We start from the raw sequence: 23,208 nt of genomic DNA on the forward strand, positions 1-23,208 counted from the left end.
ATTTATTTTCTTGTTTTCTTGGGTTTGGGATTTATTTTCTTGTTTTCTTGGGTTTGGGATTTATTTTCTTGGGTTTGGGGTCTGTTTTCTTGGGTTTTGGGATCGTTTTTCCTGGGTTTGGGGTTTGTTTTCCTGGGAATCCTTTCCCACCCTGTTTTATCCCAGACGGGATCCCCTGGAGCAGAAGGGAATTCCCGCTTGGAGCAGAGGGGAATTCTGGATCAAAACCCACAGCGGGTGGGCGATTCCCAAAGCCGGGGAAGGGAAGATTTTTGGGGCAGCTCTACCCCAAAATCCCAGCCAGGTTTCATCCCAGGCTGAGCCTCTGGGAGCTGTCCCTGCTGTCACCCCGGGCCTGGAATGTGGCTGGAAAAGGCTTGGGAAAAAAAGCCCAAAAAAGCCCCCAAAAGCCTCAAAAAAGTCCCCAAAAAGACCCAAAAACGTCCCCCAAAAAAGCCCCCAAAAAAGTCCCAAAAAAGCCCCCCAAAAGTCAGCAAAAAGCCCCCAAAAAAACCCCAAAAAACCCCCAAAAAGTCCCCAAAAGCCCCAAAAAGCCCAAAAAAGTTCCCAAATCCCCAAAAGCCCCCAAAAAGCCCCAAAAAAGTCAGCAAAAAGCCCCCAAAAAAGTCAGCAAAAGCCCCAAAAAAGTTCCCAAACCCCCAAAAGCCCCAAAAAAGCCCCAAAAAGCCTCCCAAAAAGCCCCAAAAAAGTCAGCAAAAAGCCCCCCAAAAAAGCCCCCAAAAAGCCCCAAAAAAGTCCCCAAAAGCCCCAAAAAGCCCAAAAAAAGTTCCCAAACCCCCAAAAAGCCCCCAAAAAAGCCCCAAAAAAGTCCCCAAAAGCCCCAAAAAAGTTCCCAAATCCCCAAAAGCCGCAAAAAAGCCGCAAAAAAGTCCCCAAAAAGCCCCCCAAAAAGCCCCAAAAAAGTCACCAAAAAGCCCCCCAAAAGCCCCAAAAACAGCCCCCAAAAAGCCCCAAAACCCCCCCCAAAAAGCCCAAAAAAAGTCAGCAAAAAGCCCCCCCAAACCCCCCAAAAAGTCACCAAAAAGCCCCCAAAAAAAGGCCCAAAAGAAGTCCCAAAACGCCCCCCCAAAAAGCCCCAAAAAAGCCCCAAAAAGCCCCAAAAAAGCCCAAAAAACCCCCAAAAAAGCCCCAAAAATCCCCAAAAATCCCCAAAAAGCCCCCAGAAATCGGGAGCAGCGGGGACGGCAGCAGGCGGTGGCTGAGCCGACAGTGCCACCTGCTGCCACCAGTTTGGGGACAGGGACAGGGATCCCTGGGATCTCCGGGATTCTCCCAGTGTCAGGCACAGCCCTGAACCCGCAGGACTCGTTTGGGTGGTCGGAAATGTCCAAAAAAAAAACCCTCAAAAAAAATTATTCAGGATGTCCCCCTAAAAACACTAAAAATCCTCACAAGTCTTCCTAAAAAAACTCCAAAAACCTCTTGTAATGCCCCCAAAAAACTTCATTAAAACGCTCAAAAGCACCCCAAAAAAACTCCTCATAATACCAAGAAAACCCCTTCATAAACCCCACAAAAAAATCTCTCAAAAATCCCTCACAAACCTAAAAAAAACCCTCAAAAATCTCCTCGTAAATCCTCAAAAAGCCCTCATAAACCCCAAAAAAACCCTCAGAACCCCTAAAAAAATACTCAACCCCCCCCAAAAATCCCCTCATAAACGCTGAAAAATCCCTCATAACCCCCCAAAAAATCTCCTCACAAAAACCCCCCAAAATCTCCTCAAAAATGCTGAAAAATCCCTCATAAACCCCCCAAAAATCTCCTCACAATCCCCCCAAAAATCTCCTCACAAACCCCTTCAAAAACCCCTCATAAACCCCTAAAAAAACCCTAAAAAAAACCCTAAAAAAAGCTTAACCCCCCCCAAAATCTCCTCACAATCCCTCAAAAACCTCCTCACAAACCCCTTCAAAAATCCGTCATAAACCCCAAAAAAACCCCTCAGAACCTCTAAAAAACCCCTAAAAAAACCACTGAACCCCCCCAAAATCTCCTCACAAAACCCCCCCAAAAATCCCCTCATAAATGCTGAAAAATCCCTCATAACCCCCCCAAAATCTCCTCACAAATCCCCTCAAAAATGCCAAAAAAACCCCTCAGAACCCCTAAAAACCCTCTCAAACCTCCCCAAAATCTCCTCACAAAGCCCCCCCAAAAATCTCCTCGCCAAACCCCCCTCACAACCCCCCAAAAAACCTCAAAAAATCCCAAAAAACCCCAAAACCAACCCCACAAACCCCTCAGGAATCCTCCGGAACGTTCCAGGCCTGGACAGGAGAGAAGCCTCGGGAGAGCCCGGAAGTCAACGGCGTTTTTTATTAAATATACATCCTCTCTTGGCACAAATCTTAAAATATATATAAACATTATATAACAAAGTGTCTTCACTGCAATAAAATAGAAGTCCAGATCCAAGAAAAGCCGTCCAAAAGCGACAGGGGGAAAGGCAATTAACAGTGTTTGTGCTAATTGGGAGATGCATAGAACGCGCAGGCAGTGAGTGGGGCTGGGATGGCTCGTGGTGGTTTTGGGGGGAAAAAGGGGAAAAAAGGGGAAAAAAAGGGGGGAATGGAAAAAAAGGGGGGGAAAAGAGGGAAAAAGGGGGAGAAAGGGAGAAAGGGGGGAGAAAGAGGGGAAAAGGGGGAGAAAAATGGGGCAAAAAGGGGGAAAAAGGGGGAGAAAAGGAAAAAGGGGAAAAAGGGGAAAAAGGGGAAAAAGGGGGAGAAAAGGAGGCAAAAAAGGGGAAAAAAGGGGGAAAGAGGGGGGAAAAAAAGGGGGAAGAAAAGGGGGAAGAAAAGGGAAAAAAGGGGAAAAAGGGAGAAAAGGGGGAAAAGGGGAAAAAGGGGAAAAAGGGGGAGAAAAGGAGGCAAAAAAGGGGAAAAAAGGGGGAAAGGGGGGGAAAAAAAGGGGGAAGAAAAGGGGGAAGGGGAAAAAAGGGGAAAAGGGGGGAGAAAAGGAGGAAAAAAGGAGGTAAAAGGGGAGAAAAGGAGGCAAAAAGGGGAGAAAATGGGGAAAAAAGAGTGGAGAAAAAGGGAAAAAAGGGCGAGAAAATGAGGCAAAAAGGGGGAAAAAATAGGGGAGAAAAAGGGGAAAAGGGAGAAAAAAGTGGGGAGAAAAGGAGGCAAAAAGGGGGAAAAAAGAGGGTAAAAAAGAGGGGCAAAAAGGGAGGGAAAGGGAGGAGAAAATGAGGGAAAAAAGGGGAGAAAAAAAAGAGGGGAAAAATGAGGGGAATCAGCCCCTACCAAGGTATAAAGTGAAAATTCCAAACCAGTCGAGGAGCTCAAAACCAGCCCGTGGTGCCTGAAAAATTCCTGGAGTATCCAGGCTGTGAGGGGAAAAGGTGTTGGAAAACACTAAAAAAGCTGCAATTTTGACGTTTTGGGTGCGTTTTTTTTTGGACCTGGTTTTCTCGAAGTGCCAGTGCGGGGCTCAAGGTGCAGGAAGAAGCAGGAGGAGGGAAAAGGGAAATAAAAACCAAAAAGCACAAATTTGGTGGTGATGTTTTAAGGGTCCGTGTGAAGGGCGAGTGGGAAATTAAATTTGAGAGGAGTAAAATGAAAAAAATTAGGGAATTGGAGGAAAGGGGGGGAAAAAAAAGGGGGGGAAAAAAAAGGAAAAACTCCTGTTTTGAGTTGTTTCCTTTCTCAGAGCTCTTCCTGGCCAGCACACCTCAGAAAAAGATCTGGAACGTGTCTGAATCCATGCAGGGATGAAAAGGGAAGGGAACACTCTGTTTCCCAGTTTCTACATTCAAAAAAAAACCCAAAAAAACAAAAAAAAAGGAAAAAAAAAAAAAAAGCTTTTTAAACCAACCCAAAGCAGCAACACGCTCTGAGAAACAAAAGCACCAAAACCATCACAGGCTGAATTCAGATTCTGCCCCTGGACAAAACACCCAGCCTGCAAAACTTGTGGGAAAATCGGCTGAAATTCTGCTGAATTTAAATCAGGTGCAGCTGCTAATTAAGGAACGTTTTCAGCTCCTGGAATTCCTGTTTTTTCCCAGCTGGGAGGGGACAGGGAAGGGAGAGGACACGGGGACAGAGGCTGGAAGTGCTGTGGGAATTCCTCCCTCTGGATCAGGACAAGAGCAGGATAATCGGCTTCTCCATTGGAGAAAAGAAATCAGGGGGGCTGAGCCAAGGGAAAGCAGAGCTGAGAGTTTTCCAGCAGCCCCCCCCAAAAAAAACCCCAAAATGACCCAGAATTCGTGGCCATCGCCCTCCAGGGCCTCCCAAAACCCCGGGGATCTTTAATTCCCAGGGAAATCAGGGAATGTGCCGCCCTGCTGGGCTCAGGGACAGAATTCCTGAGGTCAAATCCCAGCTCCAGTCTGCCCCATCCCAGCCCTGGGAATGATTTGTGTGTCAACACTCCAGTGCCATTCCCACGTTCCCTGATTCCTAAGGAAATATTTGGCATCGGGAGCAGCTTCATGCTCCAAAGAAGTGCAAAGACAAAAAAAAGAAAGGAGAAGGCTGCTCCTGCCCCCCTCGTGCAATTCCATCCATTCCCGTTCATCCCATCCGGCCACGACAGCTAAAATACACAACAAGCAGGAAAGGACACGTTTTAAGTTAAATTTTGGGGTTTTTTCCTCACATTATGGACTCTCTGGAAAGGGATTTTCCCACCTCGGTTTGTGTCGATCACCAGAGGAGTCTGAAGTCTGCTCTGACCTCAGGATTTTAACAGAGGGATGGATCATCCACCAAAAAAAAAATAAAATAAATCTCCGTTTCCCTGAAAAAACTGATTTCAGAGAGGAACACTGAGAAGTTCTTGAGCGCTCCTTGTCCAATTCCAGCTGGAAGCGATTGGCACTGGAGGGTCAACGCTGCGGTGCCCACAGGGACTCGATTCCAAGAGGAATTTTAGGGATAAAACAGCAGAGGGGATGAGTTTGTGAACAGAGGTGACACCAGCCACACAGCAGGTACCAAAAAGGACATCCAGGAGCTGGGATCAGCTCCCAGGGACAGGGTTTTTTTGGGGACTCGGCTGCAGCAGGGTTTGTTCTCGGTGCACAGAGCAGCTGTAACACTGTTTCAAGGAAAACAAATGGGATTGTGAAGGATGGAACGCCTCCTTGCTCAGTGCACCCACACCCCTGGAAAACGCTGCCTCTCTCCAGGGCAGGGCAGCGCAGAAGGAAAACACGAACGCAGCTGGGAGCGGATCCAGTTTGGGAATCCAGGCACAGCCCTGGCTCAGCGACAACACACAGAGGAACATCTCCTTTATGGAAGGGCTCAAAACTCCCCTCCTCTGCTGCCTCCAGTCTTTGGTAATCTCAGAGGGACGCCACAAACGAGGGTGGTTGATGCAGCTCAACCCAAAACCACGGAAAATTCATGGAAAAACGGCAGGATTCCCAGCCAGAGAAAACATTCAGCTTTCGGAACAAGCGTAGTGTCCTGCTCTCACAGGAATTCCCTGCGGACTACACTGGGATATTGCACTTGGCAGGCTGCAGGGAGCTGCAGAACTGCCACTTCCCACATCCAGGGGTTCATCCCCAACAGCTCCGAGCCCCCTCTTCCATCATCCACAGCTTCCATCTGCCCACGGAGAGCCAGGTGAGGAGCCAGGAGCAGCACAGGTGGGGTGGGGAGGCTCCACTCCTGGGGGCAGAGTCCATCAGAAGGGTGAGGCAGCTGCTTGGGAGGACTCAGCTCTGCAGGATCGGGAATTTTTCGCTTAGGGAACAGTTAGGCTTCCAAATTAAAAAATGTGGGTGGGGAAAAAAAAAATAAAATAAAAAATCCAACAACAACAGGAAAAAAAAAAACCAAAACCCCAACAAACCAAAACCCAAACGGGCGAGTTCTCAGCTGCAGGAGCACGTGGGAGGCCAGGGAAGAACCAATTGCTCTTTCTACACGCTGGCCACCGAGCCACTACCTCTGCTGCAGCTTGCGGAGCAGGATCTGCGTCAGGTCGAAGGTGGTGAAGCTGATCCCCACGGCGATGGGGCCCTTCACCCAGTTCATGCTGAGCCCTTTGTAGAGCCCTCGCACCAGTCCCTCCTCCCTGACGATCTCCTGCATGGTGAGCAGGATGGAGCTGTAGGTGTGGCCCAGCACACCGGCGGTCTGCATGCGGCGCCGCACCACGTCCAGCGGGTACGAGGCCGACTGGCCGATGAGGCCGGCGCACGCCCCGAACAGCAGGCGCTCCGGGGGCGAGGGCTGCGCCTTCCCGCTGTGCTCTGCGGGGGACACACAGGGGAAACTCCTTGGCATTCACGAGGAATTCCAGGGGACAGGCTGGAGGGGCTCCCGAGGTTTTGTTGTGGAGGCTGCGCTCGTCGGTTCCCCACGGTTTGTGTTTCACCCCAGGTTGAATTCCCAAGGTTTTGTTCCCCAGGTTTTGTTCCCAAGGTTTTGATCCCCAGGTTTTGTTCCCAAGGTTTCGTTCCCCAGGTTTTGCTCCCAAGGTTTCGTTCCCCAGGTTTTGCTCCCAAGGTTTCGTTCCCCAGGTTGAACTCCCAAGGTTTTGTTCCCAAGGTTTTGTTCCCAAGGTTTTGATCCCCAGGTTTTGCTCCCAAGGTTTCGTTCCCCAGGTTTTGCTCCCAAGGTTTTGTTCCCAAGGTTTTGATCCCCAGGTTTTGCTCCCAAGGTTTTGTTCCCAAGGTTTTGTTCCCAAGGTTTTGATCCCCAGGTTTTGCTCCCAAGGTTTCGTTCCCCAGGTTTTGCTCCCAAGGTTTTGTTCCCAAGGTTTTGTTCCCAAGGTTTTGATCCCCAGGTTTTGCTCCCAAGGTTTTGTTCCCAAGGTTTTGTTCCCAAGGTTTTGTTCCCCAGGTTTTGCTCCCAAGGTTTTGTTCCCCAGGTTTTGCTCCCAAGGTTTTGATCCCCAGGTTTTGCTCCCAAGGTTTTGATCCCCAGGTTTTGCTCCCAAGGTTTCATTCCCCAGGTTTTGCTCCCAAGGTTTTGCTCCCCAGGTTGAACTCCCAAGGTTTTGCTCCCCAGATTTTGTTCCCAAGGTTTCATTCCCCAAGTTTTGCTCCCAAGGTTTCATTCCCCAAGTTTTGCTCCTGAGGTTTTGTTCCCCAGGTTGAGCTCCCAAGGCTTTCCTCCCCAGATTTTGTTTCCCAAGTTTTGTTCCCTAGTTGCTCTCCCAAGGCTTCATTCCTCAAGTTTTGTTCCCCAGCTTGCTCTCCCAAGCAAAATCATTAGAAAAGGTCCCCAAATCACTAGAAAAGGTCCCCAAAATCACTAGAAAAGCTCCCACAAAACAAACCCCCGAGTGATGTCACATTTACTGACAAGTCACAGGTACAACTCCCAGGGTTTTCCTCCCCAGGTTGCTCTCCCCATGTTTTGCTCCCAACTCAGCACACAACCCAGTCCTTCTCCAAATGGAAATCCCACTTTTTCTCCTCCACAAGACAGGCACGGCATTCCCACACTCCTGGTTCACACCCCGCAGACCCCAGAGCGCTCGGACCCCTCCATCCAAACACCTGCCCCAAAACCTCCAGCGTTTTCCCCGGTTTACCTGCGTGGACTTTCTTCAGCGTCTCGTAGGTGAAGAAGCTGAGGCCAGCGTAGGGAATGACGCCCAGGATGGTGGGTGTGAAGCCCCTGTACAAGGTTTTCAGCCCCTCCTCCCGGGAGATCCGGATGAAGACGTGGACAATGCTGCTGTACCTGGCGTGGGGACACGGGGAGAGCAGACCTGCGCTGGTCAGTGGCTGGGATGTTCCCAGCAGGGCTCCCTGATGGATTAACCCGTAATTAATTTGGTTCCCAGCTCATCAGGCAGCTCAGAGGGGATTTTAGCTCTCCCACAGCCCTGCTGTGCTGTCCTCTTGGGTTTCCCTGGATCCAGCTGGCTACCTAAACTGGTCTCCCAGTATCCATCTCCTCCCACATCCACGCCTCTGGACATTGAACCGCTGCTCAAACCCCCCAGGGATTTATTCCACCAAAGCAAGAAATGACCCAAAAAATGGCATTAGAGCCACGTGACCTTATAAAAACCCAAAAAAAGTTGTGCATGAGGCACTTACATCTCCTTGGGCGTGACAGCCATGCGGGCACGGACCATGTCCAGGGGGTAGGTGACCATGGCAGCCGTGGTGCCAGCCAGGGAGCCGGCAATGAAGCGAGGGAAAGGTGTCAGTGCCCTGAGGTGAGGTGAGAGGAGAGACCAAACGTCACCTGCAGCTGCAAATCCCACAGGGAAAATCCATGGGGAGAAGAGGCTCAGTGTCTGGAGAAGAGGCTCAGGGCTGCGCTGGAGCCTGATGCTTCTCCTGCTCTTTGTTTTGCCTGCCCATTTTCCCAGTGCTGGGAATTGCTTGTTCTAGGTCCAGGCCATTTATTGCTCATGTCTGGACATGAACAGGGCTGTGTTCTCACAGAATCTGCCCTTCCCTCAGCACCTCAAACCCCACGTCAGGAGGGGCTGGCACTCAGATCCGCCCCTTTGGAGCTTCCCCTCAAAGGCTCCACCTTGGAGCTTCCATCTTGGAGCTTCCCTCTCAGAGTTTCCTCTGCCTCAGAGCTTCCCCCTCAGAGCTTCCATCTTGGAGCTTCCCCCCTCAGAGCTTTTGTCTCAAAGTTTCCCTCTCAGAGCTTTCCCCTCAAAGTTTCCCCCTCACAGCTTCTCCCTCACAGTTTCCCCCTTGGAACGTCCCCCTCAGAGCTTTCCCCTCAGAGCTTCCTCTGCCTCAGAGCTTCCTCCTCAAAGATTCCCCCTCAAGAGCTTCCTCTGCTTCCCCCTCAGAGCTTCCATCTTGGAGCTTCCATCTTGGAGCTTCTCCATCAGAGCTTCTCCCTTGGAGATTCCTCTCCCTCACAGCTTTCCCCTCAGATATTCGTCCTTGGAGTTTCCCCCTTGGAGTTTCCCCCACGGAGTTTCCCCCACGGAGTTTCCCCCTCGGAGTTTCCCCCTCGGAGTTTCCCCCCTCACAGTTTCCCCCCTCACAGTTTCCCCCCTCACAGTTTCTCCCCTCACAGTTTCCCCCCTCACAATTTCTCCCCTCACAGTTTCCCCCCTCACAATTTCTCCCCTCACAGTTTCCCCCCTCACAGTTTCCCCCTCACAATTTCCCCCCTCACAGTTTCTCCCCTCACAGTTTCCCCCCTCACAGTTTCTCCCCTCACAGTTCCCCCCTCACAATTTCTCCCCTCACAATTTCTCCCCTCACAGTTTCCCTGCTCCGGCCTCAGCTGGATCCAAGGATCCCAGCAGGATCCCGAGCCCCTCTGCCTCTTACTTTCCCTGGAATCCGTAGTAATTCCCCAGGATCTGCTTGTACTCCTCGTGGGCGCAGAACTGGATGGCGGCGTAGGGGATCACGCGGACCATGGTGGCGGAATTCCCTCTCCAGAGGCTCCAGAAGCCCTCGTTGAGGTAGGTGTGATAAATCAGCCTGTAGGCTTCCTGCGGGGATAAATCAGCCCGTGAGCTTCCTGTGGGGAACAGGGCAAGGGTCAGGGATAACGGGAATGCAGGGTGAGGATGTGACCCCACAGTTTAACCCTCCCCAATCCCCCTTCCCACGGAGCTGACATGGCCGCCCCGGAGGCTCCGTCACATCCCCGTGCTTTAAAATTCAGTTTGTGGAATAAATGGATGAATTTTTTTCAGGTTAGTTAAAGGAAAACATCAAAACTGCACCGTTCACTTATTTTTCAGAGCGTTTCCATGCCCGGATCCCAGCCTAATTCCAGAATCCGGTGAGGAGAGAGGGAAGCTCTGCACAAGAGCAAGCCAAGGACAAGGAAGGGTTTTTATATCCCATCCTGCCTCATTTTCCCTCTCTGGGAAGGCACAATTTGCATAAAACCCCTTCCCAAACCCAAATTCATCTCCTCGGGGCCAGGCAGGAACATTCGGATCACGCACACCAGGGCACGGCAAGCATGGAAAAGCTGGAATGCACGGGGAAAAAGAGCTCAGAAAGCCACGGGAGGGATCAGATCCCAGATTTACTTCCCTATAAATGCTGCAAAAACTCCTGTGTGCTTGGGGGAAGGAAAGGAGCACTAGAAATGGTCCTAAAATCAGAAGGAATGGTCCCAAAATCACAAGGAATGGTCCCAAAATCACTACAAAACATCCCAAATCACTAGAAGAGGTCCCCAAATCACCAGGAAAGATCCCAAATCCACTAAAAAAGGTCCCAAAACCCAAAGCCCTGAGTGATATCACATTTATTGTCACATCACAGGTACAGCCTGGAGTTTGAATCCTCCCAGTAATCACTATCCTAATTAATCCCATAATTAACAACACCATTCCCAGCCTTTCCCTCCACATTTTCATGGAATGCTGCTGATAAATCCCAAAAAAAGTGAAATAAAGGCCAACAAAAGAAAAATCAAAGACTTCAGGGCAACAGCAGACAGACATCACCTCACCTTGGCAGAAAATCTTTTTGAAGACACTAAAAATAAAAAGAAAAAAGAAAAAAGATTAGGGCTTGCAAGACATAAAAATAAATATTTGATCCATGAATCCCTAAATAAGGGATAAATAAACAGGTGTTTTATCCAAAGGGATAAAAACAGAAGGAAAAGAATGAATGCAAAAGGAAATAGAGATTCTTTGTCTTGTAAATGCTCCCATAATTTAGCACAAAAGTCCATTTTTTTTTCCCCCCTCCCACTGCCTGTTAGGAAAATTCAGTTTGCGCGGAATAAATGAATAAATAAAAACAATTAATTAAAGAAAAAAACATCAAAACTGCACCGTTCACTTATTTTTCAGAGAATTTCCATGCCCAGATCCCAGCCTAATTCCAGAATCCAGCGAGGAGAGAGCGAAGCTCCACGCAAGAGCGGCTCCATCCGAGCAGAACTCAAATGAACTCCCTGATTTTTTTATTATTTTTCTTTGGTTTTTTTTCTCCCTTGCATCCATCCAAAGTGACAGCACCTCCTTATCCGTGGAATCCACGAGGCGGGATTTGGGAAGCGGGATTTGTTTGGCAGCTCTGCCAAAAGGGATGGAAAAGCCTGGAAACCTTTTTTTAATGAAACGTGGCTCCAATTAAGGGGCTGCTGCAGCTCCTTCCTCGCTCATCTGAGACTTTGGGAGCCTCTGGAGTGTATCCAACAATTCCATGCAAATCCACTTTTCCCCACTGCTGCTCCTCTGTGCAATTCCAACGCTTTTGTTTTGGTTTTTTTGGGGTTTTTTTGTTGGTTTTTGTTGGTTTTTTTTTGTTTTTTTAAGGAATAAAACACCTCGATAAACAGAGATGGGTTATCAAGGTGGTTTCGCTCCTTTCAAAAGGTTTTTCTCCCTCTGCCACGGGGAAATTTATTGAGTTGTGGGATGGTTTGGGCTGGGAAAGCTCATCCAGTTCCACTTTCCACCATCCCAAGCCTCATTCCTCAGTTTCTAACTCATCACTTCGATGATCCAAAGGTGTTTTCAAATAAAACCCCTAAGGACAGAAAGAGCCTAAAATAATCCATCAGATCCCAAGAAACTGCTGCAATTGGAACATTTTAATCTTATTCCTTTCCAGCCACTGAGATGGGCTGAACCACACAGGGATTTTTAGGAATGTGGCCTGTCCAAATTCCAGGTGATTCCCTGGGTCAGCTGCTGGCTCTGTGCCTTCCCTCTCATCCCTGCTCCCGATATTTCCACCCTGGAATGAACCTGGGTGTGCGTTTTTGGTGGGAAAACCCAAAAATTCGGCTCCCAGGGGCCTCCCTGGTGGATATCCCAGCAATTCCAGAGCTCCTTGCTCTGCCCAGAATGAAAATCACGTGAGTAAAAATCAGTTCTAAATTAAATGTCAGCCAGGGATTAGATTGAGCCCAATTCAGTTAATCTGGGACGTCACCAGATTTAAAATTCTTGGCTTTCCCAAACATCCACTGAATTAAAGGGCCTGTGCTGTTCCCTTTGGGATAATTGGAGGAATTGCACTGCAACAGATCCCAAAATCCCCAAATCCTGCTGAATTCTGTATTCCAGGCAGAGGAATTTCATGTTCTGCCACAATTCAGGGGTGCAGCAGCTCCAGTGCCTCCTGCCTCCCAGTTTGGGGAGACTTGACACAATTTTTTGCATCCAGCCTTCAGCAGGGAACTCCCACAGCCCAATTCCCTCTTCCCAGAGTCTCCACACCTCCTGGAAAAGGAGCTGGATGAGCAGATCGGGACCTCAAAGGGCTGAAAGTCTAAAAAAATTTGGGGAAAGCCCACAGGACTCACCTTGGAACATGATTTTTGTCCTGTCCAGAGGAGCCACTGCAGTTTTAGCCACAGCCCCAGCCAGTGCCCCAGATATCAGGGAGTTCAGCACTTTCTTCTTCTCCTGGTTATCCTGGGAAAAAAAAAAAAGCATTGGATAGTGGTGAGGGAAAAAAAAAAATCAATCCCACAAGGAATAACATTTCACTTTTCCTGCAGAAATTCACCCCAGGGCCAAGATTTGTGTCAAAATGTTTCATTAAATTTCCAGCACAGTGAATTCCTCAAGGCAAAATTCCAATAATTCCTCCTGCATGTGCTGTTTTCCCCCCTGTTTTTTCTCCTTCTTCTCCCTCCCCATGATTTAGCCATGGGCAGAAAGGGAAGTTTCTGGAAAAGAAGCATCCAAGCCCCATTCCCACATCATTCCCAAGCTCCTGAGGATGAATCCAGGCAGTTTTCCCCCTCTGGTGGGTGGAATGAGAGGGATTTTGCTCTTGGCATTCCTGCCACAGCTCAGATTTATCAAATCAGCATTTTTCTCCCACAGAGAGCCCAAAAAACAAAACAAAAAAAGCGCCACAAAATCCAAGCCCCGTGGAGGTTCTGGAGTGAGAACAAGCCCAGGCTTGATGTGTGAACTTTTGACACTTCATGGATGAGAGGAGCTCACATTTCCCTCGTTTCCAGGACGTTTCCCAAGCCCAGAGTTAATGTTTATGACCCAAAACCCCTGGATCAGCTCAATTCCTGCTCCCAAGCCGCTCCTGGGTGCGAGGGCAGTGGAGCAAAGGTGAGCTCCAGCCCCGGATTTGGGCTAAAGCACAGCAAGGTTCCTTTCTCCAGGGATTCCAACCAGCCCAGGAAAGCCTGGATTGGTGGCCCTGGCACAACCCTGGGTTGGGAATGTCTGGATCCCCTCGGAGGGACACATTCCATGGATCATGGAAATGCTGGAGGCTTTTGGGAGTCCAGAGCTCAAATCCCAGATCTTAAAATTCACCCCATTCTATGAGCAGGGACATCTTCCACCATCCCAGGCTGCTCCAAGCTGGCCTGGGGCACTTCCAGGGATCCAGGGGCAGCCACAGCTGCTCTGGGAATTCCATCCCAGCCCCTCTCCACCCTCCCAGGCAGGAATTCCTTCCCAATATCCCACCCAAATTCCCCTGTTCCAGTTTGAAGCCATTCCCTGTGTCCTGTCCCTGATCCCTCATCCCAAATCTCTCTCCGTGTTTCTTGTGGCTCCCTCAGGCACTGCAAAGTCACAATCAGGTTGACCCTGGAGCCTTTCCAGGCTGGACAATCCCAGCTTCTCCGTCCCTCTGATCATCCTGGAGCCTCCTCTGGACTCGCCCCAACATCTCCACGTCCTTCCAGTGCTGGATGCAGAATTCCAGGTGGGATCCCAGCTGAGCAGGGCACAATTCCCTCCCTGGAGCCGCTGTGGGTTCCCAGCCCGGCTCCTGCTCTCACCTCTGCCGGAATTCGGGCCGTGACGGGCTCCACATCCCTCTGGAATTCCACTGGACCTTCTCTCACACCATTACCCATACCAGTCACACTTCCACGGGGGCAGGAGAGCTACAGCTCCTAAACACAACCCAAAAAACAAAGCAGAAACGTCAAAAGTGGGAAATATCCTGGTGATAAAGCGCAGGGAAGTGCCATTTTCAGCAGGAAAACACTCTCCCAATTCCCAGGAAAACAGCAATTCCAGGTTCCTGGTGCCATTTCCTTCCTTTGAGGTGTAAATGGATTTAAATGGATTTTTTTGGGGGGGGTTAAGATGAAAACTGTGCCCTTCTCACCCCACAAAGAACTCAGCTGCAATAACACCAAAATACCAACAATTTCCAGGGAAAAGGAGCAGATCCTGCCCTCCCCCAGCGAGGATTTTGGGATTGGAGGATTTTGGCTATTTGGGATTGCTGAGCAACGAGATACCGGAGAAAGAAGGTGGAAATTTAAAACCCTATGGAAAAGGGGGAGAAAAAATAGTCCCAGGAATGAGTGCCCAAGGCCAGCCACGAGCCAGTGGGGGTTATTTTTGGGAAGAGAGGGATCCGGTGGCTCACACGTGCCACAAAGGCCACTCTGGGATTTATTCTGGTGCCTTTCAGGACTCCCTTTCCTCCCAGGGCGGTTTGCACAGGATTTTCCTGCTCTGAGATGTCCCAAACCCATCCTCCGAGAGGAAAGGTCGGCCTGACCTTGGCTGCAGAGCGTGGATGAAGAAATAATTCTGTTGAAATGGAATAATTCCCTTTTTTTTTTTTTTTTTTAGGACTTTCTGATACTTCTGCTTTTTCAGCCTGAAAAAAAATATTTTTCAGAATATTTTCAGGAATGTTCAGGAATTGTGAAAACCCTGAGGTGGCTCAGGGAGGTGGCCCTGGAGCTGCTCACAGAGGGGCTCTGCAAGGACAAAAAAATCACTTTTTTTTAATAAAATAATAATATAATAAAATAATAATAAGCCACAAAACTGCTCCAACAGCCTCACTCTGGAAGGTTAAACCTTTCAAGGAATGTTTTATTAGGAAATCAGAATTCCTCAATTCAGTTCCCTCCTGCTCCCTCTGATGCCTGTGAAACCTCGGGCACAACGTTCCGCTCACGTGGAAAAATAAAATAAAATAAATAATAATTTCCAGCCTTTTTTTTTTCCCCTTTTTTGAACAATCTCAGGTACTTTATGCTTGTCAGCACCTTTCAGACTTGCTGAGCTGCTTTTTTTCCCCCTCATAAATTAAAGGCAGCCCTCATTTCCCAAGCCTGGCTGGCTGCAGGTTTTAAAAACACAAAAGCGGAGACGGCTCAGCCTCGGCTGAACTCGGGCGTGACCAATTTGGGATGGAGGAGCCTCACCCTCGCTCCAGAGGGGGAAAAACACACCTGGAAACCTTGGATCATCCCAGAATTAAAGATGGGATGGGCTGGGAAGGACTTTTAGGATCACCTGGATGATCCCAGAATTAAAGATGGGATGGGAAGGACTTGTAGGATCACCTGGATGATCCCAGAATTAAAGATGGGATGGGAAGGACTTGTAGGATCACCTGGATCATTCCAGAATTAAAGATGGGATGGGTTGGGAAGGACTTTTAGGATCAACTTGAAACCTTGGATCATCCCAGAATTACAGATGGGACGGGATCATCCCAGAATTAAAGATGGATTGGGAAGGACTTTTAGGATCACCTGGATCATTCCAGAATTAAAGATGGGATGGGCTGGGAAGGACTTTTAGGATCACCTGGATGATCCCAGAATTAAAGATGGGATGGGAAGGACTTTTAGGATCACCTGGATCATCCCAGAATTAAAGATGGGTTGGGAAGGACTTTTAGGATCACCTGGATGATCCCAGAATTAAAGATGGGATGGGTTGGGAAGGACTTTTAGGATCATCTCATCCCACCCCACACCTTCCACCACCTCCTGTTGCTCCAGGCCGGCCTTGGGCGCTTCCAGGGTTTCTCTGGGAATTCCATGGCCACCAAAATTCCTTCACACAGCCGGGAATCCCTTCCCAAGATCCCATCCACATTCCCCTTTTCCAGTCTGAAGCCATCCCCCTTTTCCAGGCCCTTGGAAATTGCCTCCCTCCACCTTTTTTGTTGTCCCCCCTCAGGCCTTGAGGTCACCCCAAAGCTCCCCCTTCCTTCCCAAAACTTTGGGAAAACACAAATCCAGCAATTCCCAAATTCCTGAGGGTGTTTTGGGAGCTGGGGGAGGGCTGACCCCAGATTTTAATGGGATGTAACACCTGAAAGTTCCCTCACATCAGACCAAAAACTCCCACAAGCGTCAAGAGCGGAGCCGATCCCTAATTATTCTGCGCTTGAAGAACGCAGTTAATTACTCCTAATTATTATTTCTAATGACCTGCAGTCATTTCCTTCCCTTCTCATCCCTCCTTATCTCACAGGCCTGGAAAATGGCATTGTGAAATTCCCTTTTTTCTTCCAAAGTGTGAAGGAAATTACAGGTGGGGATATTATCCCTGCCCTGCCTGCAATAAAGGAATGTAGGTCACAATATCAGATTTATCTCTGCCAAAAATAACTCTCCTTCCTGCCCTCCCCACCACGAAAAATAGAAATTGTGCTAAAGGGCTTAGCAATGCAAAATGCAGCTTTCTTTTAAATATATAAATATAAAAATATAGATATAAAAATAATATATCGATTAAAAAATATAAAAATAAATTATATTTAAAATATATATTAATGTATATATAATATATTTATATATTAATAATATATTTAATATATTATTAATATGTTTAATATATTAATATATTCTATATTAATATATAATATTATATAATATATATGAAATATATATTAATTATATATATATTAACTTAAAATAATAATGTAGTATGTCATATATATATACCAAATATATATATTATATATATATAATTAAGTCTATAATTATAGATATGATTATATATATGTCTATTTTATATTTATATGTCTATAATTATATATAATTATACATAATCTAAATATAATAATATAAAAGAGAGGCCTGAAAGGAAATTTGCCAAATTAAAGTGATTATTAAGTTACTAAATTATTTATATATAGTTTATATATAAAGTATATATATAAATATAAAAATATAATATATATAAATATAAAAATATCTATATATAATATATAAATATATAATATATATAAAATATATATAGTATATATAAATATATAAATAGTATATATATAAATATATATAGTATATATAAATATATTTATATATAAATACATAAATATATATAAATATATATAAATATATAAATATATAGAAATATACAATTATATATTAATATATAAATATATATAAATATATATATATTATTTTATATTAAGTTATTAAGGCTGGACTTATTTTTTGCATAAAGATGAGATCTATTTACTCCATAATATTCCTTTTTATCCTGTTTAGATACATTCCTTATTTATTTTTAGTGCCCACTGCCCAGAGCCTACAAACACCTGTTTATACACTCAATTTTACACATCAAACCTGCCCTCAACACACAGAATGCAAAAATAGCATTCATTTATTTATGATTTTTGTTCCCTTTTGCTGGCCTCAAAGCTGGATTTTATTTTGGATTCAGGCTGGATTCTGATGTCAGCGGGTTATTTTGACCAATAATTCACACTGGAACCACAAAAAACAAAATTTATCTTAAAATTCAGCTTGAATTTTAATTTCTGGTGTCAATTTGCAGTTAAAAACCAGCCATCATTTTGCATTTACATCAACCTGACTCAATTATTAAATAACCCAGCAAAAACCACGTGGAGCAGCTGGATATTTTTGTTAAATCCCTGTATTTTGGATCTGTCCCCACACAGTCATTCCATTTGTGTTTACAAAGCCAGAAAAAAAAAATAAAAATAAATACAAAAAACTCCAAAAACTGGGGATTAAATGTGGTTTTTGTTCTTTTTTTTCCTAACCCACTGCTGGGTTATTTTTATAGGAGTTACACAAGTCCCTGTCACACATCTGGATCCGGCAAAACAAATCATTCCCTGAGGAATAAAGAGGGAAAAATCACTGGAAAAGGAGATTTTGGGAGTTAAGAGTCAATGAGTAACAAACCCTGTGGGGTTTTTTTTTACACCAAAATTCAGGAGGATTTATTGAAAGTACAAAAAAATTCACACTCAGATCCAGAATGGAAATCAGCCACGGATTAAAGATTATTCCCCAAATTGCTAAAATAGGGAAACTCCCTCTTTGGAATATCTGAAATGATTTTAAAATCATTAATTGCTCACCAGAAGGGCCAATGAGTTTTAGGGAGCAGCATCTCAAATGAAGAAATAAACCCAAATTGGGGTAGGAACAATTAAAAATTAAATGAAATTAAAAGAATTTAAAATGGTGCTGAAGGTTTGGGGATTAGCCAGCAATTCCACAAATCCAAATTTTAAATTTCATGGAAAAGTTTGGCTTCACAACCTGCCTGAAATTCCTATTTTTCTGTATTTTTCCCAGCTCAGATTAACAGCAAACTCCAGCAGGAAGAAGAGGCTTGAAATATGAGAAAAAGGGAGGGATTTGAGTTTTTTTAAGGTTTTTCCAACCCAAACCATGGCAGGATTGTGGGAATGGGGGTTGGAGCCAGGATCTGCTCCCAGGGATGGGACAGGAGCAGAGGGAACAGCCTCAGCTTGTGCCAGGGGAGGTTTAAATCAGATTTTTAGGGTAAATTTCTTCATGGAAAAGCTTGGCTGGAATCCTCATCCCTGGAGGGATTTAACAGCACTGTGGATGTGGAATTTGAGGATTTGAATCCTAAAAATTAGGATTTGATGCCAATTCTGTGCTCTCTAGAATGGTGTGATTCCTAACTAAATGTGAATTTCGAAGCTGTGAAAGATTTCTCTTGCAGAAAGATTTGTCCCAGCAGGGACAGACAAACTGCAAAGCAAACAATCCCCTATTTGCTGAGAAATATTTGCTTTTTTCCCCCCTGGAAAACCCCAGGAGCACGGGAATGGCAAAGCCATTGATGACCAAAAAAATTCGGTGCAATTTAAAAATAAACAGGAGGAATTTAATCTGAGGAGAGAAAAGACAGAGAGGGGAAACTTAAAAAGGACTTTTCAATTCAATAATTCAAAAATTCAATTCAATAATTGGGAATCACAACAAACAAATCCCACACTCAGCTCACTGAACACAGGAGTGGATGGAGCCACGATTCCCATTTAATTTACTTAAATCCCCTTTCACAACTCCCATTTTTTGGTGGTTTTTATTTGGATTTGATTATGTCATTAACGCCACTAATGAAAGCACACGATGAAATTAGGAAGGAACAAAACCCTGCAGGAATTTTCACACCTTTCCCTGGCAGGCTGAGCTCAGGGGAAGCTGCTCAATTAAATTTCCCTCGATATTTATCTGAGACTGCTGCAAAAACAGCCTGGAAAATCATGGAAAATCGTGGAAAAAAAGGGTTGGAATGCTGGGAATGGGATGGACTCTCCCCTTGGGGTCCAGCTCTGCCTTCCAGCCTGATTAAGCTGTTAAAAATCAACCCCAAAACATCAGCTGGGAGCGGCTCAGGGCTCCTCTGCCCTCCAAGAACAGTCAGAAACATTTTTTTGCCAATAAAAATCACTAAATTACAATATCTGGAAGAGCTTAATTTTTATAAGTTTAAAATTTTTGAAGGTTAAAATTTTTGAAGCTTAAAATTTTTCAAGCTTAATATTATTCAAGCTTAAAATTTCTATAATTTTAAAATTTTTGAAGCTTAAAATTTTTATGTTCACTTTTTTAATGTCTCTTCATTTTTTTCTTATGTAAGTTCAATTTTTTCACATTAGCTCAATTTGAATCAGTTCACTGTTTTAAGTCAGCTCATTTTTAAAAAGTTTTGAAGTCGGTTCAACTTCTTTAAAGTCACTTCAACACTTTTAAATTCCATTTTTTTAGGTGTACTTTGCTCTGAAGCACAATTAAAAGCTGCTCCTGCCCCCTTCCCTGACACAACTCAACCCTCCCAATAAAACTGAATAAAAACTTTAATTCCTGGCCTGGTTTTAGAGGTTCTGCCCTAAAACTGAGGCCACTGGGAAATGGTTGAGCTGAAGCTCCCAGAGGCAGCCGATTATTCTGATTATTCTGATTATTCCAAGGGAGATGGGAAGGAGCAGAGGGAATCCTGGCAAGGGAAAACAGAGAGATTATTCTGATTATTCCAATTATTCCAAGGGAGATGGGAAGGAGCAGAGGGAATGCTGGCAAGGGAAAACAGCTGAGTTTTTCAGCCACAAACTGAAGAGCAGCTCTTATCTGCAAGCAGCTTTATCTCAGGGAGGCCACAACTCCTCGGGCAGGGAACAATCCCTTTCCTTTTCCAAGAAAACGAAAACCCACCCTGCAACCCCTCCCTGAGCTCCAAAAAGTTTTGTTTTGTTTTGTTTTTTTCCCAAAGAAGCAGTAAAATATCATCAAATCGTGTTTTTTCCCATGGTGTGCTGAGCTGGATGTCACCAAAGCCACACAAAGGGACAAATCCCAGCACAGGGGGATTTTTAAAACGGGATTATTTGGAATATAAGCAGCCCTCAGTCCACACAACTTTGCCAGGAGCTACTTCAGCACATAATGAGTGACTACAAGAACGGCTCTGAACTCCCCCAGCAGCTTAAAATCGCCTCTAAAAAACACAAAAAAAAAAAAAAAAAAATTGAAAGGGAAAGAGGAATTCAAAGCTTCCATGGTGAAGCAGAAGGAGCCCACAAGTGTGCCAAGGAAATGCCATTTCCTCAGGGAAGCGTTTTCCACCCTGCCCCCTGCACTAATTCTGGTGGGATTTGAAGTTAACCATCACCTCTGCTCGGCCACAGCGCTGCACATTTCGGGTCAGTTTGATTATTTTCTGGAAAATCAGGCCTCACAGCAGCCAGAGCTTCATCTCTGACTGCGCAGCAACAACAAAAAACGGGATTTAAAGCACAACTAAAGCAAAGAACTCCTCCAAGCTTCATTTATTTGGTGACCTTGAGGGAGCTGTTTGCACTGCAGCTCACCTTTCCACTCAAGGCTGAACAAAATACCGTTTTCCAAGGATTTCCTTTACCAGGAATCCTCCTGGATCACCTGGAAAACCCAGGTGAAGAATCAGTATTATTTTCACACGAACCTGAGTAAATCTTCTTCCTAGTAGCAGCAAAGTGACTCAAAAAAATAAAATTACTTCTGGTTCCTGCGGGTGGTTTTGTTTTAATTTTTTTCTTTTTTCTCTGACAGCAAACCTGTCTGACCTGTACCAAGCCCATCACACACTCAGGGCTGTGGTTTGAGTCTTGTGCTACCTCCTAAAGCCAAGTTTGACACACCAAAAACACCTGGAGCCCGTGGCAAGGCAGGGCAGCAGCTGCAGGTCAAGCAAAGTGAAATTCTTGCAGCTCCTGAGGTTGCCAAATTCCCTTGTCTGGAGCAGCCAGAGGATTCCTGCTGAAATCCAACACCCAGGACAGCCCTAGTCCCCGCCTTTCCCCAGCATTTGTGGTCCTAAACAATCCTTTGGGCTTGCAAGGGGACACAAAAATAAATTGAATATCTGCAGTTCTGTGAAGATGCTCAGAGGGAGCTGGCATCCAAATTTTGGAACACCAAAACCTGGTGTTTCAGCCACGATTATTTTTAAATCCCTTCAGCCACAGGTTGTTGGTGTGATTAAACCAACCCTTATTGTAGCCTCTCTTTCCTCAATGTTTCTTCTCCCCTGCTCCAACCTGGAGTCGCTTAAAAACCCAGGATGTTTTTGAAACACTCCAAAAATCCACCTAAACCACAGAAAAAAACAGGAGGAGCAGCCAAACCTCCACACACACACATATCTCTGCACTAAATGTGATGAAGGAAAACCCCAAAGTGACAGCAGCTTCCAAACCATCAGCCAGAAGGAAAAAACACCATCAAGATACACAAAAAGGGGGAAAAAAATCCATCAACAGGCACAAAAACACATCCCTGACCCTGAGGGGAGCCCGGGTTTAAGGGCAGCAGCACCAAGTGCTGGGCTGGAAGAGCCAATTCCACCTCCACACATAGCTCTGATTGACCCTGCACGGGCATTTCCAGCAGTTTCCACCTGTCTTTGCACCTTACAATCCAAGGTGAGCCAAGAGGCTCCATCCATTCCCACTTTTGAAGGCGAAGTAGAGAATTCAGCCCAGCTCTGCGAGTTTTTGGTTCTGCTGAGATGGGAGAGATCTGTGTCCAACACCTCCTGTGCCCCCTGGGATCTGTCCCTCAGCACAAAAACATCATTTCCCCTCATTTTCAGCCTCTGGGAGATTGAAATAAATAAGACAAAAAATGGCATTTTGCGATGGGAGCAGGGACACAGGGGATGGCAGGGCAGGAAAAGGGGCACTGGGACAGGCTGGAAAGGTGGGAGCAGGGCAGGGTGGAAAGTGTGGGAAACAGGGAAAGCAGCGGCTGGAAAGGCAGGGAAAACAGGCAGAGGGGGAGGGAAGGAAACAGGGAGAACAGGGAGGTAAAGCAGGAGGGGAAGGGAGGGAAAAAGGAGCAGGGGAGAGGAAAAGGAGCAGAGAGAAGGAAAAGGAGCAGGGATAAGGAAGAGGAGCAGGGAAAAGAAGCAGGGAAAAGGAAAAGGAGCAGGGAAAAGGAAGAGGAGCAGGGAGAAGGGAGAGGAGCAGGGAGAAGGGAGAGGAACAGGGAAAAGGAGGGGGGGAAAGGAAGAGGAGCAGGGAAAAGGAAGAGGAGCAGGGAAAAGGAGCAGGGAAAAGGAAAAGGAACAAGGAAAAGGAAGAGGAGCAGGGAAAAGGAGCAGGGAAAAGGCAGAGGAGCAGGGAAAAGGAGCAGGGAAAAGGAAAAGGAGCAGGGAAAAGGAAAAGGAACAAGGAAAAGGAAGAGGAGCAGGGAAAAGGAGCAGGGAAAAGGCAGAGGAGCAGGGAAAGGAGCAGGGCAGCAGGCAAGGCAGGAGGGAGCGCAGCCCTCACGCAGCCCTCACGCAGCCCGGGCAGTGAGGGCCGGGCCTCCCCCTCGGTGCCGCAGCCCGGGGCCAACACAGCCAAGGCCGGCGCCGCTCCCCCGCAGCTCAGCCCGGCCCCGGATCCCGCCGCTCCCCCGCACTCCCGAGCGCACCGAGGCGGCCGCGCCACAGCCCCGGGGCGGGCCCGGGGTGACCCCGCGGGAGGCCGCGGCAATGTCACCCGGAGCCTCACGCCGCCACAACGCGCGCGGCCGTCTGGGCCTCGGGAACCGGGACACGGCGCTGGGGCTGCGGGGCCGCGTCAGCGCCCGCGGCGGGGCGGCTCCGGGCCGGTCCCGCACTCACCGGCTCCGCTGCGCGTCCGCCCCGGCCGCGTCCGCCGCCGCCAGGCCGCCCCCGCTGCGCCGCGGGAGGCGGGGCCAGCCCTGAGGCGCGCCCAATCGGCGCGGCGGGGGCAGAACCGTGCGCGATGGATTGGCTGCGCGGTGAAGATTGACAAGTGAGCTGACCAAT

General features: G+C 46.9%; 1 protein-coding gene across 2 annotated transcripts; it reads right to left on the reverse strand.

Annotated features, from left to right (window-relative positions):
• Positions 1–2,322: 2,322 nt before the first annotated feature.
• Positions 2,323–23,122, reverse strand: SLC25A42 (solute carrier family 25 member 42). 2 transcript variants are annotated; one of them, XM_086863100.1, is made up of 8 exons: positions 23,041–23,122; positions 13,665–13,781; positions 12,210–12,321; positions 10,398–10,423; positions 9,251–9,417; positions 8,039–8,155; positions 7,525–7,676; positions 2,323–6,235 (listed from the first exon to the last, which is right to left on the reverse strand). In XM_086863100.1, the coding sequence occupies exons 2-8, from the start codon at positions 13,740–13,742 to the stop codon at positions 5,925–5,927; spliced, it is 963 nt and encodes a 320-aa protein (XP_086719226.1). In that variant the 5' UTR covers positions 13,743–13,781; positions 23,041–23,122; the 3' UTR covers positions 2,323–5,924. The 2 variants fall into 2 exon arrangements, with proteins under 2 accessions (XP_086719226.1, XP_086719225.1); XM_086863099.1 differs by having other exon boundaries at positions 7,525–7,704; positions 23,041–23,113.
• Between the last annotated feature and the right edge of the window lie 86 nt (positions 23,123–23,208).

Source organism: Cyanistes caeruleus, chromosome 25, assembly GCF_971803275.1.
Source record: "Cyanistes caeruleus chromosome 25, bCyaCae1.hap1.1, whole genome shotgun sequence".
In the NCBI taxonomy this organism is placed as follows: Eukaryota; Metazoa; Chordata; class Aves; order Passeriformes; family Paridae; genus Cyanistes; species Cyanistes caeruleus.